The sequence below is a fragment of the Leucoraja erinacea genome, chromosome 20 (assembly GCF_028641065.1).
Source record: "Leucoraja erinacea ecotype New England chromosome 20, Leri_hhj_1, whole genome shotgun sequence".
NCBI lineage: Eukaryota > Metazoa > Chordata > Chondrichthyes > Rajiformes > Rajidae > Leucoraja > Leucoraja erinaceus.
The window spans coordinates 13,950,236-13,966,579 of record NC_073396.1 but is presented as its reverse complement, the minus strand read 5'-3'; the positions used below and the strand labels follow the sequence as shown (position 1 = coordinate 13,966,579).

The 16,344-nt window shown below is 41.9% G+C and overlaps 1 protein-coding gene across 4 annotated transcripts in view; it reads right to left on the bottom strand.

Moving 5' to 3' along the window:
- Positions 1 to 16,344, bottom strand: part of lmf1 (lipase maturation factor 1) — a 460,297-nt gene that overhangs the window by 60,233 nt on the left and 383,720 nt on the right. For all 4 annotated transcript variants that reach the window (XM_055651323.1, XM_055651324.1, XM_055651326.1 and 1 more), the window contains one exon: positions 8,045 to 8,228. In XM_055651323.1, coding sequence (XP_055507298.1) covers positions 8,045 to 8,228 — 184 coding nt within the window. The remainder of the gene's footprint in view (positions 1 to 8,044; positions 8,229 to 16,344) is intronic.

Sequence of the window (16,344 nt, the reverse complement as noted above, 5' to 3'; positions counted from 1 at the left end):
CAGCATTTTCTGATTGTATTTCAGATTTTCAGCATTTGGTTTCCAACTAGCAAGGCGTGCTGCGGTTTTCACCCACAGACCGCTGAACAAAACATTTCTGCAAAGCTGTCATTATTAATGGTATCTCCAATATTTAAAAGCTACAACATGCATCAATTTTAAAAGTCATTGCTAATTAAAAAATACCAAATCTAAGGAGATTGGGTGGATGTTATGTTTCTATGGAAAACATTACACTGCAATTATTTTCATGTGTTTGGCCAAAGCAACCCTTGGTCATTGATGGCAATCAGCCAGACTGGTGACATGGTTACACTTGTTTCCCCTTTTATTTTATCCAGTTCTCTGGCTCAGGATATACCAGTTCAGCAGGACAAAGTTTCATAAAGATTTTAAGGTGGGTCTACATTGACCTGGTTATTAGATTGTGTGGCAGTGGCTATTTCAAGGTAACGTGCAGAAAAGTACACTCATCTCAGGGGGAAACATGACAATCAAGTTAGTACAGAAATTAGGTCAAGCACATCCGATCTGGAATCGTGCCAACGTTTCTGACGTGATTTCAAATCATACAATTCCCTCTGCTACATTCCCCTAGTCACCATTGTTGAGTGTTTCTCGGGAAACGAGAACTTTGCAGCATTAGACTGCAGTGGGATCCCATTAAAGGTAACTCACAAGATAGCTTTTGTCTGTTTTATTTCTCTTTTTCTCCCACCCGCTCAGGTTCCAGTCCCCCCCCCCCCACCCCCCCACCCCACCCCCTCCCCCCCCCCCCACCCCCACTCAGCCTTCATTGGTTCATGCTCCCATCTCCTGAAAGTCTCAACCCTTCAAATGGCCCAGTTTCAGTTTGGTGTATTGTCATGTCTACTGATGTGATGCTTCATGTCGAGACCCTTGTTCAGACTGAGAGTCAGGGGAGGCCGACATTGAGATATGGACGGGTAAGTGTGTGAAATAGAGAGATCACAGGGGACGCAGATCAAGGCTTCTCCAACTGACCCTCTGATTCTTCCATAGAATAGAATAGATCATTGTTAGCTAGGGGAAGCTAACAACGAGGCATACAAAGATAAAATTTAATCAGGAGGACAGTCAGACTGGTCAAAGAACTAGCATGGGGGAGGGATAGAAGGACAGGAAAGGTTAGTTAGAGAAGTTAACATTCATATATTAATTAGGTTGGAAGCTGCCAACCTAGTTATTTCCCTGGGTTTCTCCAATACTTTGTCCTTTGCAATTAACATTTTGGAATTCTCTACCCTGTTATTTGAAATTTACAGTCTGATATCTTGGAGACATTAGCAAAGTATTCGATGATGCAGATCGATGCAAAAATCTATCCAATATATCTACCATTCCTTTATTTGCTGTTTCATCTCTTCTCTTGAGGCCTCAGATTTACCTTTTCCACCCTCTTCCTATTTATATATCCATCAAAAAATTCACTGTTTTTAAATTACAGTTAACATTCATATATTAAGGGGAACTCCAGTCAGCAAAGGAATAAGAACATTGGTAGCATAGGGGAAAGCTAACAACGAGGCATACAAAGATAAAATTAATCAGGAGGACAGTCAGACTCAAAGCTGCCAAGTTATTAATACTTTGTCCTTTGCAATTAACATTCCTTTCTGGTGTGGCTGTTATCCATCAAAACTTTCACTGTGCAGAGCAGAGCATTATAGAGCTGTTGTTTATCTCCTACTGTTCCTCTACTAACCTGTCTCTTAGCTTGTTTACCCAGTCCACTTAATCAGCCATATTGCCTTTGATGTCCTTATTTAAAATAAATGCACTGGTTATAAACCTATGAAGTTCATGCACAAACTGCATTTGGAATTCCATCACATTTTTGTCACTAACCCCTCAGGAATCTTTAACAACAAGATCCCTTGTGATCCTTGCAATTTACATGCGACCAATGCAAAATAGCTCATTAGGTTCTGCAATGTGCTTCACAAAAAAAGAATTTCTGACACATTCCACACATTCTTCTTCTACAATACCCTTGCCAGTTTGATTTTCCCAATCAATATGTAGATAAGAATCCCCCCGGATAATTGTAGTTCCTTTCAAACATTTCATTGATATTTCCCCATTTGTGCTCTGCCTACTGAGAGCTCATGTTTTGGAGTTCTATTGACTGCTTCCATCTGTATCTTCCTTCCCCTGCTATTCATGATAATTCATCACTAATTCAATGTTTTTTTTTAGTGCAGTTTTATTTCCTCAGCACAATGAGACGTGCCTGGATAACCAAGTATTTAGTTTACTTTAGTTTAAGTTTGGAGGTACAGCATGGAAACAGGCCCTTCAGCCCAAGAGTCTACAATGACCAATGATCACCGGTTACCACTAGTTCTATGATATCCCACTTTCTCATCCACTCCCTACACATTAGGGGAATTTTAAATTAACCTTGATTTTGCCTGGGTATTTTCCTCAGCAGCTACATGCCATTATGAGTTTTTACATCTTAATCACAATCACTAAGGTGAGAAATCACCTAAATGATGACCTGAACTCCTTTTACGCTCGTTTCGAGAGGGGCAACACCACCTCAGGTCTGCCGACTATCGACTGGCTACCGAAGCTGAAGGGAGGAATGTGCACACATTCTCGCTGTCCGAGCACGACGTGAGGAGGGCTCTGACACGGGTGAACACGAGAAAAGCTGCAGGCCCTGATGGCATCTCGGGGCGAGTACTCAAGTCCTGTGCTACGCAGCTAGCTCCAGTGCTCACTACATTATTCAACCTCTCCCTGGACAAGTCCGTGGTCCCTGCCTGCTTCAAAAAATCCATCATTGTACCGGTACCAAAAAATGCCTCCCCTGCCTGTCTGAATGACTACCGTCCGGTGGCCCTTACCTCAGTAGTCATGAAATGCTTTGAGAGGCTGGTGAAGAAACACATCTGCGCCTTCCTCCCTCGGAACATGGACCCGTTGCAGTTCGCATACCGTCCGAACAGATCCACGGACGATGCGGTCTCCCAGGTCTTGCACACCGCTCTCTCCCATCTGGACAGCCAGAAAGGGGGCTACGTGAGGATGCTGTTCATAGACTACAGTTCAGCCTTCAACACGATAGTCCCCACCAGACTGGCCGGGAAGCTAATGGAATTGGGGCTCAACACCTCCCTGTGTGCCTGGGTCCTGGACATTCTCACCGCCAGGCCCCAGGTAGTCAAGATGGGAGGGAATACATCGAAGTCCCTCACCCTGAGCACAGGATCGCCCCAGGGTTGCGTCCTCAACCCCCTATTGTACTCCATGTACACACATGACTGTGTGGCTAGGTTCAGCTCCAACTCAATAATTAAGTTTGCTGATGACACTGTGGTGGTGGGCCTGATCTCAGACAACGACGAGAAGGCCTACCGGGAGGAGGTGGATGGTCTAGCACTCTGGTGCCAGGATAACAGCCTCCTCTTGAACATCAAAAAAACGAAGGAGCTGATCATGGACTTTAGGAGGGCACATCATCCGAGGACGTACACTCCATTGAGGATAAATGGGGATCCTGTGGATAGGGTGAACTGTTTTAAATATCTGGGAGTTCACATCTCCGAGGATATGACATGGGCATCACACGCCTCAGCACTCGTGAGTAAGGCAAGGCAGCGTCTTTACCACCTCAGGCAATTGAGGAAATTCAGAGTGTCTCCGAGGATCCTCCAGTGCTTCTACGCAGCGGCGGTGGAAAGCATCTTGTCCGGGAACATTACCATCTGGTTTGGGAATTGCTCTGCCAAGGACAAGAAGGCTTTGCAGAGAGTAGTGCGTTCGGCCGAACGCACTATGGGAACTTCACTTGCCCCCCTGCAGGAACTATACATCGGGAGGTGCAACTCCAGAGCCAACAATATCATGAGAGACCCCTTCCACCCCTGCAACGGACTGTTCCAGCTGTTACGGTCAGGCAAACTCCTCCGTTGCCATGCGGTGAGAACAGAGAGGTTGAGAAGGAGTTTCTTCCCAGAGGCCATTCGGACTGTAAACGCCTATCTCACCAGGGACTAACTCTACTGAACGTTTTTCCTTCCATTATTTATTATGTAAAGGTATATGTGTGTTATGATTGTGTTTATAGTTTGTTTGGTTGTTTGGTTATTTGTCTTTTTGCACAAGAGTCCGCGAGCATTGCCACTTTCATTTCACTGCACATCTCGTATGTGTATGTGACAAATAAACTTGACTTGACTTGACTTGACTTGACTTGACTTGACTTGACTTGAGAGGGGCAAGATTTAACAGAAACCTGATGGGCAACATTTTCACTCAGGTGGTGGGGACAAGCTGCCAGAGGTAGTTGAGGCAGATAGTATATCTGCATTTAAAAGACAATTGGACAGATACACGGATAGGAAAGATTTAGAGCGATATGGGCCAAAAGCAGGTACATGGGACTAGTTTAGATGGGGCATCTTGGTCAGCATGGGTGAGTTTGGCCGAGGTCCCTGTTTCCATGCTTTATGACTACATCACTCTATCCCACTCAATCCTCTGGTAAACAACTTCAGAATTCCTTCTGGATCGATTAGTAGCCTATCTCGGACAAACATCCCCAGTCCTCGCCCTGGTCACTCCCACGGCTCTTTCTCACCCCCAAAGGGAAAAGGTTGCCCCTCAGGTTCCTCTTAAATCTTGCCCCTCTCACCTCAGATGTAAAACTCATCACGTCATGGAGTAGCTGAGGAACATACTCAGGCGCAATCAAGGGACAACTACAGAAACACGAGGAGTAAAATAAATTGTGGGATACATTGATGAATTTAAATAAAAATAGCAAGAAGAAACACTCTGCTTCAATCTGCTCTGAATTTGACAGTAACTATGCTCATTCACTGCACTGCATTTTGGGAGGCAATATTATTTTATGATCAGCCAACACACATTTTACTCAACAATCATAGAGTCACTGTTACTATGTCTATGATACTGTGTTGAAATAACTTTGCAAACGGTCTTATGATTTCACAATGAATAGCACTCGGAAGTACTGCACCGACACCCACACATTAAATAATCAGGCAGCACTGGACACACACTACCATTCTTTTGGGGTGGAAGGGACTGAGCATGAAGCATAAATAATACAAGTGCTACCACATCAAGAGTTCCATCAAATTAAAATAAAATAAATACATTCTTTACAAATTGGTATTTTAGTAAATATAAAATTCAACAGTAATCATTCAATGTAACTGAGGTAAACCTGGCATTCATTTCATTTCAATTCAAAGATTCTCGATCTGGTCAATTAACTTTTTCCAAAGCTTAATTGCCATCAATGAATTATTTAAAGAAAACATCCTTGTGATATATTGGGCAATGGAGCAAAATAATGAGCTAAGTGACAGCGCAGATCTACGAGTTCAGATGTTGCACTGGCTCGAGCTGTTTGCTGAGTAACAAATAAACCCTACAGCTTAATGACCCAGGTGTTAACACACGGTTATTAATTGCACATACAAAGTGACATGCTTGAGGAATTATTATTTTGAAAACAAACACGCAATTATATGAAAGCAACCACCATGGCAATGCTATAATGTGCTCAATGGCCCCGATAAAAGAGGAAAAAGATGAGCCGCAGAATGGTTGCTGGAAAACCTAAACGTCACTGCATGATGATTCCATACACATCAGGCAAAAGCAGAAGGTAGACAACAATGCTGGAGAAACACAGCGGGTGAGGCAGCATCTATGGAGCTAAGGAAATAGGCAATGTTTTGGGCCAAAACCCTTCTTCAGACTGAAATTTCTCAAATTTGGCTCCTACTAAAATGTTTCTTCATTTGACTTGGGCTACGTGATGGCATATAAGGTGATCTTAACCAATGTGTCCACAATAGATCCAGTCTCAGTGCAAACTGTTGTCAAGGAGGGCTGTGTGGTCATCACAACATATTTCTCAACCTTTTTCATCACAATGCTGCATCTTACCTCCAACAAACTCTGTGATAGATTAGAGCTGCTATGCAGGATGAACCGACAACTGTCCACCCATTTTCCCTCTACTCCAGAACTAAGATGACTTTAACTTCAGTTATTGAACTGCACCAGGCAAATGGTGCATGGGCATGGCTACCTTCAGAGCCTAAACTTCAAGTCACTGGTGTTCATTTCATGAGTTACATGAGAGAATGGGCCTTAACACCAGCAAAACATATGTCCATTACCAACCTGCTTCTATTATACAATGCTGTTTCTGTTGGCAAAAAAATCCATGGCAAGATCTTGGAAAACAGATTGCTTCTTGCATTCACAATGAAAATCCAAAGATGAGATGTACTGATTGCCTTAGTACACCAGTGCAGACTTTGGCAGCCTGATGAAAAGAGAGTTTGCAGATCAAGATCCCAAACATTGTACAAAACTCGTGGTCTGTAGGGCAGTGGTGATGGCTATCCTTCTGCACGTATCTGAGACATGGCCTGCTTACAATAGACATGTCAAAGTAATGGAGAGATAACACCAACGGTGTCTCCACAGAATCTGCCAATTCTCTTGGTTGGCTCGAGTGAACCATTTCCAGTATTCTCTGCCCTAATTTTGCTTATTTGGGCTGGCAAGCCACATAATCTTTAAGCTCAGTACCATACTTCCAATACTGACAGTTTTTTTCTAACTTCTGACTCAGCAATAGAATACCAGGTGGAAAGAGGAAATCATTCAAGGTTGTTCCCAAAGTTTCCTTGAAAAAGTGTCATATCTTCACCATCTCATGGGAATCCCTTGGTCAATGGCCACTCAACATGGAGGAGCATTTTGAGTTTGCATTGGGCACCACCAATCTTTAAGTTGTCAGAACGCAGAAACTGGTTGTAGATGGAGCAGGACAGCATGCCGCCTTGCAAACTATACTCCCGGCCTCCACGTCACGCACCTTCCGCCCCATATGTGGCAGTCTGTCAGTCCCACCTGACCTCATTAGCCATACAAGCAAGCACAGAACTGGCGAGTAGCAAGTTATCCTCAGTTCCAAAGAGAAGCCTAAGCAGGAGGCAGTAAAAGTAAGTATCAACTACCATTCACCCAGAATAGCTGAGCTTCTGAACTGTACCCCATGGGGCCATAGCCATATTTCAAGCATTATAAAAACCTCTAGAACGTTTAAGACATTGGCCAAAAATCAAGAGATCAATAATTACTGATATCTCCCAATCATTCCTAGTTCATGAAGTCTACACATTAAGCAAGTAAATTGTAACATGGAAATGTGTATCATTCTCTCTTACTTGAATTCTATTTATAGATTATTTTTCAGTTAAATCCAATGCAAACATTTCTTATGTTGCCTTCAACCAGATATTTATATGAACTGGAGAAAATACACAGGTGAATGGGGAAGGATTTCAGAAAGAAACAAATCGAACAAGCCGAAAAGATGAAATTAAGTTATGAATTAATGATTCTTTTTTAGCAGGTTTGTACATTAATAGCTCACAAGTTTGCAGATGGTAATGACATTTGAAGAGGACTGGAATTATTACAATGATTATAAAATATAGAAAATTGACCTCTTTTGAGAAAAAGGTACAAGTTTGGAGGATTTCATACAATGGAAGTGACTCTATCTGCAGAGGTCCATAGCTCAAGACCATAGCTAGACATACAGAAATTAATATAAGGGTATGTTAAATTAGATTGTTAATGGAATGAGTCTTATTTGAAGCATTAACAGCAGCTTGAACCATCTGGTTTGTTTCTGTGGACTTATTTCTAATGTGACAAATGATTTCTATCCAAACTTAAGTACTCACAAGCCAAACTAACCAAAGTAAATCACTTTAGACTTGAAATTTTGAATCCTACTAATCCTAAACATGTTCTTTAATTTATCTGCTACCAAGAGATTAACCACATTCTGCTCAATGGTAGCGATGTCAATATCAGTTGACATTCTGAGTTCAGAGTTCGTTGTCTTGAAGACTGGGAAACTGGCATGCTTTGAGTTAAGGAACTAAAGGAGAGTTCATGGAAACGGCCTGTGTCCAAAGTACAGAGCAGGTTGTTAATCAATATTACATACCATAATGAGTAGGTGGTTTGTGACCCATTGCCTCTTTAGCCTGTATCATGGATACTTGGTCTTTGACCTTTCCTTGTCGTGAGCTGAAGAGAAAGGCCAGATTGGAGTCATCAAAGCAGGCAATACTGGGAACAATAGTCAACCAGTTCAAAAAGCTGAGGTTCCCACTGACGATGAGTAAGACCTAAAGAGATGGGAGAAACATCAAAAATCACAGCTGGAACATATCAAGGAAGTGAGATTATATAACTTTGGTACAAAATGCCTCAATTAAGATTATTTACTATCAAATAATTTTACATTCAGGATCATTTTATTACTATATATTAAAAATGCCAAGCTATTCTCTCTTCCTTTCTGTATACGATATGTCAATCTGTTTCATAACATCATGGAAAGCAATTTAACTCATTATATTGTAAGCCAGCTATAACTACGAATTATTTCCGCTCACATACAAAATATCTCTACATATTATTTTTGCCTGCTATTTTGCCAACTTACTTTTTGTTCGAATACATCCACAATTCTCCAAATCATATACTTCAATCCTATATTGATGTTCAATAATTTAATTGTTTATTGCAACAATTTAGGTGGCATTCAGATGCATAATGTAAGTTATCGAATATGGATTTCATTTCTGCATTATATCCCCAAAATACACAGGGTGGTGTAATTTATGCATCATGAAACATCAATTAGTATAGATGTTCAAATATAACGACTTCAGCCGAAAGCAGGGCAGTTGGATCATAGAACTGGAATTTTGTGAAAAGTAAATTTCGAGCAATTTTCAGGACCAACAGTACAGATCATTGAAATATGCCAGACCTGGCAGCAGAGGCAGAAGCAAAACAGAATAAACAATGAGAAAGATACCTGCTCCAAAGAAGATAGAGCCTCAGTGTTTCCACTTTGAAGGAAATTACCCAATATTCGGGAAATTCTGGTTGTCTCCGGGTAATTTTAGGGAAATTGAATAATTTCGGGAAAGTTCCGCATCTGGCCTGCGAAGGGGTGTAAAGGTAATAGACACAGCACTGCCGATTTGGTGCTCAAATGTTTAAACAGAGCGCTGTCAGTTTAACGTGTGGGAATTTAAATAAAGAGCTGTCGGCTGTAGCGCTATGGGTTCTAAATATAGTGCTACCGTCTGCAGCGCTATGGACATTAAACACAGCGCTATGGGTCACAGACTGTTCGGGAAAATTCTTGTATAACAATGAGTCTTTGGAATTCTCTTTCTCAGTGGAAGTTGAGCCTTTGATTGTTTTTCAGGCAGTGGTAGAATTCTAGATAAGCCTAGTGGTGAAAAGTTGCCAGTGGGCAGTGGGATTGCAGTTACATTGGGATTGGCCTTGATTTTACAGAACGGTGGGTGGGCTCAAGGGGCTGAGAGGGAGAGAGGGAGGGGTGGAGAGAGGGAGAGGAGGGAGAGAGTGGGAAAAGGAGGGACGGAGAGAGAGAGGGAGGAAGAAAGAGAGATGGAGAGAGGGAAAGGGGGAGGGAGGGAGGAGGAGAAAGAGGGAGGGAGAGAGAGAGAGAGGGAGAGAGGGAGGGGGAGAGGGAAAGAGAGAGAGGGGGAGCGAGAGAGGGAGGGAGGGAATAAGAGAGGGAGAGAAGGAGAGAAAAAAGGAAGGGGAGAGAGAAGGGAGAGAGAGAGAGAGAGGGAGGGAGAGAGGGAGGGAGAGGGAGGGAGGATGGGAGAGAGGGGGATGGGAGAGAGGGGGAGGGAAGGAGTGAGGGAAAGAGTGTGAGGGAGGGACGAAGAGAGGGAGAGGGAAAGGGGAAGGGAGGGAGAGAGAGCAGAGACTGAGACACATGAGAGCAGGTTGAAAAAACAAAGACAACGAAAGCTGTTGGAGGCACCGAAAGCTGCCTTGCATAACACTGTACAAGTGAGTAACAGAAGCAGGCAGATAGGGTGTAGTATCCATAGATCTGTTTTGCCTTGTTCTTCTTTGTGTTGTTAATGTATGCCGCGAAATAAACCCAACAACAAATAGCACGCAGGAAGCATTTTTGAAATTTTCAGGAAATACCATCAGATTCTAGGAAATTTGGGATTCCGTTTAAGGAATTTATTTTTTGAGGTGTGGAAGTACTCTGGAGCCTTGTCTTTCCTTGCCTTCACTTCTTATTGTGATCCAATTTTTATGCCATATTAAACGTGTTAAATGGAGAGTTGCTGTCTTACAGTGTCAGAGACCCAGGTTCAATCCTGACTACGGGAGTTTGTACGTTCTCCCCGTGACCTGCATGGGTTTTCTCCCGGTGCTCCGGTTTCCTCCCACACTCCAAAGATGTACAGGTTTGTAGGTTAATTGGCTTGGTAAATTTACAAATTGTCCCCTAGTGTGTGTGGTGGGCCAGGATCGCTGGCGAGGACTCGGTGGGCCGAAGGGCCTGTTTCCATGCTGTATCTCTAAACTAAACTAAATTAAAGCAGAAAAACAATGGAAATAGATTAATTTCAACCCGAGAAGAACATGAGGGTATTAACAACAAAAATGTTTCAATGAGCATCCTAAATGAAAGATAATATAATTTCCTATGTTAGGCTAATGTACAGTGCAATAATATCTGGAATGTGACAAGCTTAGGTAGGATGGGAAGCTTCTTCAGATATCGTCAGTTAAGAAAAACAGTTGGATAGGAAAACACAAATGCAATAAATCAATGTTGTAGATTGTGTCATTGTCAAACGAAGCCAGTCTCCTCGCGGGATAGATATTGACTGTATTTGCGTAGGAAGGTTAACAGAAGGCAGCACCAAGATTGTGGAGGCCAGTGGAAGGGCTTTGAAGATAACACAAATTTACAGATGTCAGTAGGAGCTTATTACAACAAACCCTAGCAAGCTGCGCACCAGCAGAATTAGTCAACAATTATATTTAGACATTTTCTGACACATAACCTGCTGTTGCAGGTTACTGTGCTGGAGGGACCTGAATTGCCACATTACATTCCCGTCCTTTGGTGATTAATGATAGCGACTGCTTGACATGAGGGTTTGTACATCGTACAGGGCTCCATTTTTTTTATCAAACTGAGGAGAGATATTCACTGGACTTAAATAACTCATTTGATAAGCCGGTTGCTGTGATATTGACCAAAGATCCAACAGTTCATGTCTATAAAGATAACAATTATTTGATTGAGCTTGCCTCCATGGCAAACGTTCCATCAATCGGTTCCAAAACTGTCAGCTGCCTTCTGCGGCAAATAGAATGCATTAAATGTTTTGATTCTAATCGAACAATGGATTATAGTCCTTATGGGCAGTACATCAAAGGTGGGTTGTGACTTTACCACTTCACGTGAAAACCTGGCAGGCAACTTGAAATAAAACGATTTATTGGAATAACACGCACTATGCGCATAGAGAGATGATGAGTTTTTGCTGCAGAAAAGCTCCATGAGCCATGAATTGTGCACATTGGAAATGTTGTACCAATCGTTTTTTTAGAACCTAATTATAACTGGTGGCTAAATTTCTGATGATTGTTAAGGTCCATAATGAGCTATAAAACATATCTTACAGACTACAACCCTCCCAGCACAGTGAGGTTATAAATATGTGCAATTTAGCTCATTGCAATTGACATTTTATTTACAAAGTGCTTTGTTCTAAATCTCTTTGCTTGCCACAGAATAATGAATTAATTGGACCAGATTTGGGCCATCTCCCAAACTGTCATTCTAAAATTTTCCACAGTTTTAGTTCCCAAGATGTATGTTATAACATCATTGCAAATAATGTCATAGAACATAGCACCAACATGAATCCCAGAATATCGTACTGGCCACTAGGTTTAAAGGTGTGTCTTCGCCAAAGTAAGGTAGAGAAAAAAGCTTTTTCAGAAGAATACATAGAATTGTAACTTTCACATCATCTACTACAGGAAAAATAAAAGCTCAGAAATTTGAAGGAAGGCCTTTGAGGGCATGTCATAGAATAATATAGCGTAGAAACCGGCCCTTCAGCCCAACATGCCCACGCCAACCAACGTACTTCATCTACACTCATCCCACCTGCCTGTGTTTGACCCATTTCCTTCTAAACCTATCCTATCCATGTATTTGTCCAAATGTTGTTTAAACATTGTGATAGTACCTGCCTCATCCACCTCCTCTGGCTGCTCGATCCATATACCCACCAATCTTTCTGTAAAAAAAGCTAACCCTCAGGTTCCTATTCAATCTTTCCCCTCTCCCTTTAATCCCGGTCCTGCAGTTCTTCATTCTCCTACCCTGGGTAAATTGACTATTTAACCTGTCTATTCGTCTTGTGATTTTAATGAGAAAAAAAGCAGTTGCTGGACATACACAGATTAAGGAACTTAGAACACAAGAGAAAACTACTTTCTTATTTCAATGTATACGGTCAAAACTATTCGATACCGATCTTTACTCTGAGAACCCCATGTCCTCTGCTTCTCAATTCCCCTGCTCTGGGTAAAAGCCTGCCTATTCCTGTCTATTCCACCAAAACAGAACATTTAGCTTCCCTGAAAAATGTAGCCAATGTCTCTGGCAACAGAAGCATTGCATGTTATGCATGCATCCAGCTCCATGAGCAGCACAAGGGGAAAATCCCTGCTGGAAATCAGATTGCATAGTGGCAAGTTTCTGTGATCCAAATACAATTAAAAAAAATAACCCTTGATTGCAACAACAGACAAAATGCTGGAAGATCTCAGTGGGTCGAGCAGCATCTGTGAGTGGAAAGGAATGGTCCATGTTTCAGGTCAAAAACGTCGACTGTTCCTTTTCTCCCACAGATGCTGCTCAACCCATTAACCTCCTCCATCAATCTCTTATTGCAGTCTGCTATGGCACCTTTATTGTAAATTATAGACCATGCCTGTTGCACGAAATATCATTTTGATTCCAAGTCCAAAATTCACCTAATAACACTGACAGGCGTTGAACATCCATAAACTCCCATGAAATCATATGCGCACAAGGGTGGCATTGTGCCCTCACATGCATAACCCATGCCATGTGTGGCTCATAAAGAAGCTGATTTTCAAACACTCTTTTCAACCGCACTAAAATAATTCTCCCTGAGAATGTCCCAAACTGAACTCATATCCCAGTTTGGGTATGTTCTCTTTAAGTTATTTAGTTACCTTCCTCACCTTCAGAGCTCTCACTCTCAAAGCTTGTGGTCTTCACCTGACCACACTCCCGACTCAATGAATTCCCCAACATACGCAACACGCAATGCTCTGTTAAGCAGTCAAGTCAAGTTGAATTTGCTTTTGTATGCACCAGTATGCAGGTCCAAAGCAAAACATGCAAAAACAACCCCCCCCCCCCCCCCCCCCCCCCCAACTCTCCCAGTGCCACACAATAATTTTGCTGCAGTGGTGAGTTTGAGAGAGGCAATGGTAAGGTAGAGAGCCCTGTCTTATCAGGGCATGTACAGGAGCTATTGCTGTGGTTTCTGCTGTTGCCAAGGAATGTTGAGGGAGGCAAGATACGTTTATTAGCACCTGATTCGCTTGTGAAGGAAATCTAAAGACTAACAAAGTGCAGAGAACAAGGAAATAGCACTCTTTCATATGTATCTGTATCTGCATAGATGAGTAAAACAACAAACAGGTTGATCTAAGAGATAACGTTAGCTAACATGTTGTTTAGATTATGGTTTGCAGATGACATAATACTCAACCATTGGACAATTTAACTCTCAAATACTAAGCAATTCTCTCCAGAAGTAGTTGTCCCAGTGGTCTAACCTTGGGTTCACTTTAAGTGCTGAACAAAAGTCTGGAATTAAATTCAAACCATATGTCTTTGATAGAAATACTATAAATTATCTTTAAATCTGCTGCATAACTGCTTTATTGATCACGTAAATACCAACAAAGATATCTTCACCTATCAAGTTAGCCTCCAACATTTCTTATTAGATTCAGGTACTGCAATTAAGTCACATATGTGTACAACTAGCCTTAATTCAATCTTCAACTGGGTGAAATTATTGATTAAGCAACAAAAAGAAATGTTCTCTTTAATGTGATGTCTATCATTTTGTAAATGGTCTGAGCACTAACCAGCCTTCCTCTGGGGATGTTCCATCATTGGCTACCTTGCTCTTGGGGTACCAGCTTCTAAGTTTCACTCCCCTCTTTGACCCTTGAAAGAAATGTGTCTTTTTGATGCCTCTGTTCCAACATCTCCTGATGTAGCCAGTGCTAAATTTAGACGGATAGTGCTCCTGTGAACCACCTTGGGGCCGTTTGTTGATGTTTAAGGCATGATATAAATGCAAGCTGCTGTACATATGCTGCGACAGATCCGGGGAGTTTCAGCTTTCATTTCAGTTTGGAGACTTCCGTTTGCACGAAACTCCGCTGTTACCGGAAACTTCAGTCCACCACATCAGACTAGCCTCCACATCCGTTATACTGTATGTGAAATGAAGTCGAACCGTCGAACATAATAAACTTTTCTTTTCTGTTTTGACTTGAAATTATCCAAAGATGGCGTTACATGTGGAAATTAGTCCATTTTGTATCTAATCCAGTTTAGCAAAAACATTTATAACTTGGAAAATACAAACTCACGGTGTATTCAAATGGATTGAATCTAATAATATCCAGATAATTTAGCTGGGCGGTGCAGTGGTGCAGCAGGGAGTGCTGTTGCTGCATGGTTTTTGGGACCCGGCTCGATGCTCAAATGCAGTGTGTGCTTAGTTTGCACGTTCTACCCCGGATGCTCCAGTTTCCTGCCACATCCCAAAACAAGATGCTTGGTAGTTTAATTGGCTACATCAAATTGTCCCTAATCTAGGTTTGTGGTAAAATAAGCAGGGTGCCATCTAAAGGCATGTGAGAGGGTAAGTTGCTGGAAAATAGGTAGGGCAACTGGATGTTTGACATTACTCTGAGAGCCAGCATAGAAACAATGAGCTCGATGGCCCAAGTCATACGAAACCTAAAAAATATATTCATAATGCCAAGTGAGGGATAAATATCAGCCAGAATACCAGGGAGAATTACCTTGTTCTTGTTCAATATTATGCAATTTTAAATTTCAAAAGCTTCAATATTCAAACTATTCAATTCAATTTTATTTTGCTGCATTATCCTAAAACTTTGATCTTTATGTGTTTCTTTATTTCTATTTTTTTTTTTCTCCCTGGTACTAAAATCATTATCTACAACAAAGTAAGGATAGCTGGCCCTTCTGGGATTACAAATGCAATTCAGAATTTAATGAATTCAAGAGGTATGGGCCAAAAAATGAAGCTGTTTTGATTCCGCAACAAGTTATCTTGCTGAAACTCATCGCTACCGCTGAACATCTACCTGCTCAGGGCTTCAAAAGGCGGGCAGGCAGGCAGGCCACCAGAGTTGCACTATCTGTTCTTTGCTGACCTACGGACAACATCTGTTTCGCAGTGTCTGTGCATAGTTGTGAAGGTTACCACAGCACAAAGCTTTCATGTAACCACATCCTTTCAAGTCATCTCAGCAGGAGACATCGGCTGCATTAGTCCTCAGCACACACATGTAGAAGAGAAGCGATTGGCCGTGTTTTCAAAGGCAATGAGATCTCCTTCACACTTCCTGTGTGCAGATTTCACCAAGCAACAGGGTTCACTTCAACACAGTCACATATTGCACCCACATAGGCAAGACGTTTCTTCAGATTAATCCCAATATCTTTGTAGTAATGGAAAGGATTGGATTCAATTACATCATAATGCCAGTGAACATATCCAGGAAACACTATGTCACATTCCATGGCCCTCACATTAATTTATGGAAAAGACAGTTGGTGGAAAACCTTTAATCATCCCTTATCTGTGGCAATAGGCACAAAGTCCCGGAGCATCACAGTGGGTCATCTCCGGTATTAACTAGCATCTGCAGTTCCTCCCTATACACGTTATCTGTGGCTACTGAATTAAACTGAGAAAAACACGGAACATCAGCACTTAAGTCATTTCCCTAAGTACTACCTCGCACTTGACCTATTTCCCTGTGAACACGGTACTTCCCAGAGTTTGAAGTCCATCCAAATACCAGAATACCACGGTACTTCCCAGAGTTTGAAGTCCATGTCTCATTTCTAATCGGCAAACATAAAAAAAGTCTGTAAAAATGAAAAACATTAAACTGGCCCCAAATATCAGAATATCCCTCATTTGCAAGTGACTTAAATGGGCAATGGGTGCCAGAACCGATATGGATGGTGACATTGTCATGTGAATGTGGTCCTAGGCATGGGGCAATGTAAGGAATAAACTCCCACCATGGGAGCAACTTTGGCAGCAC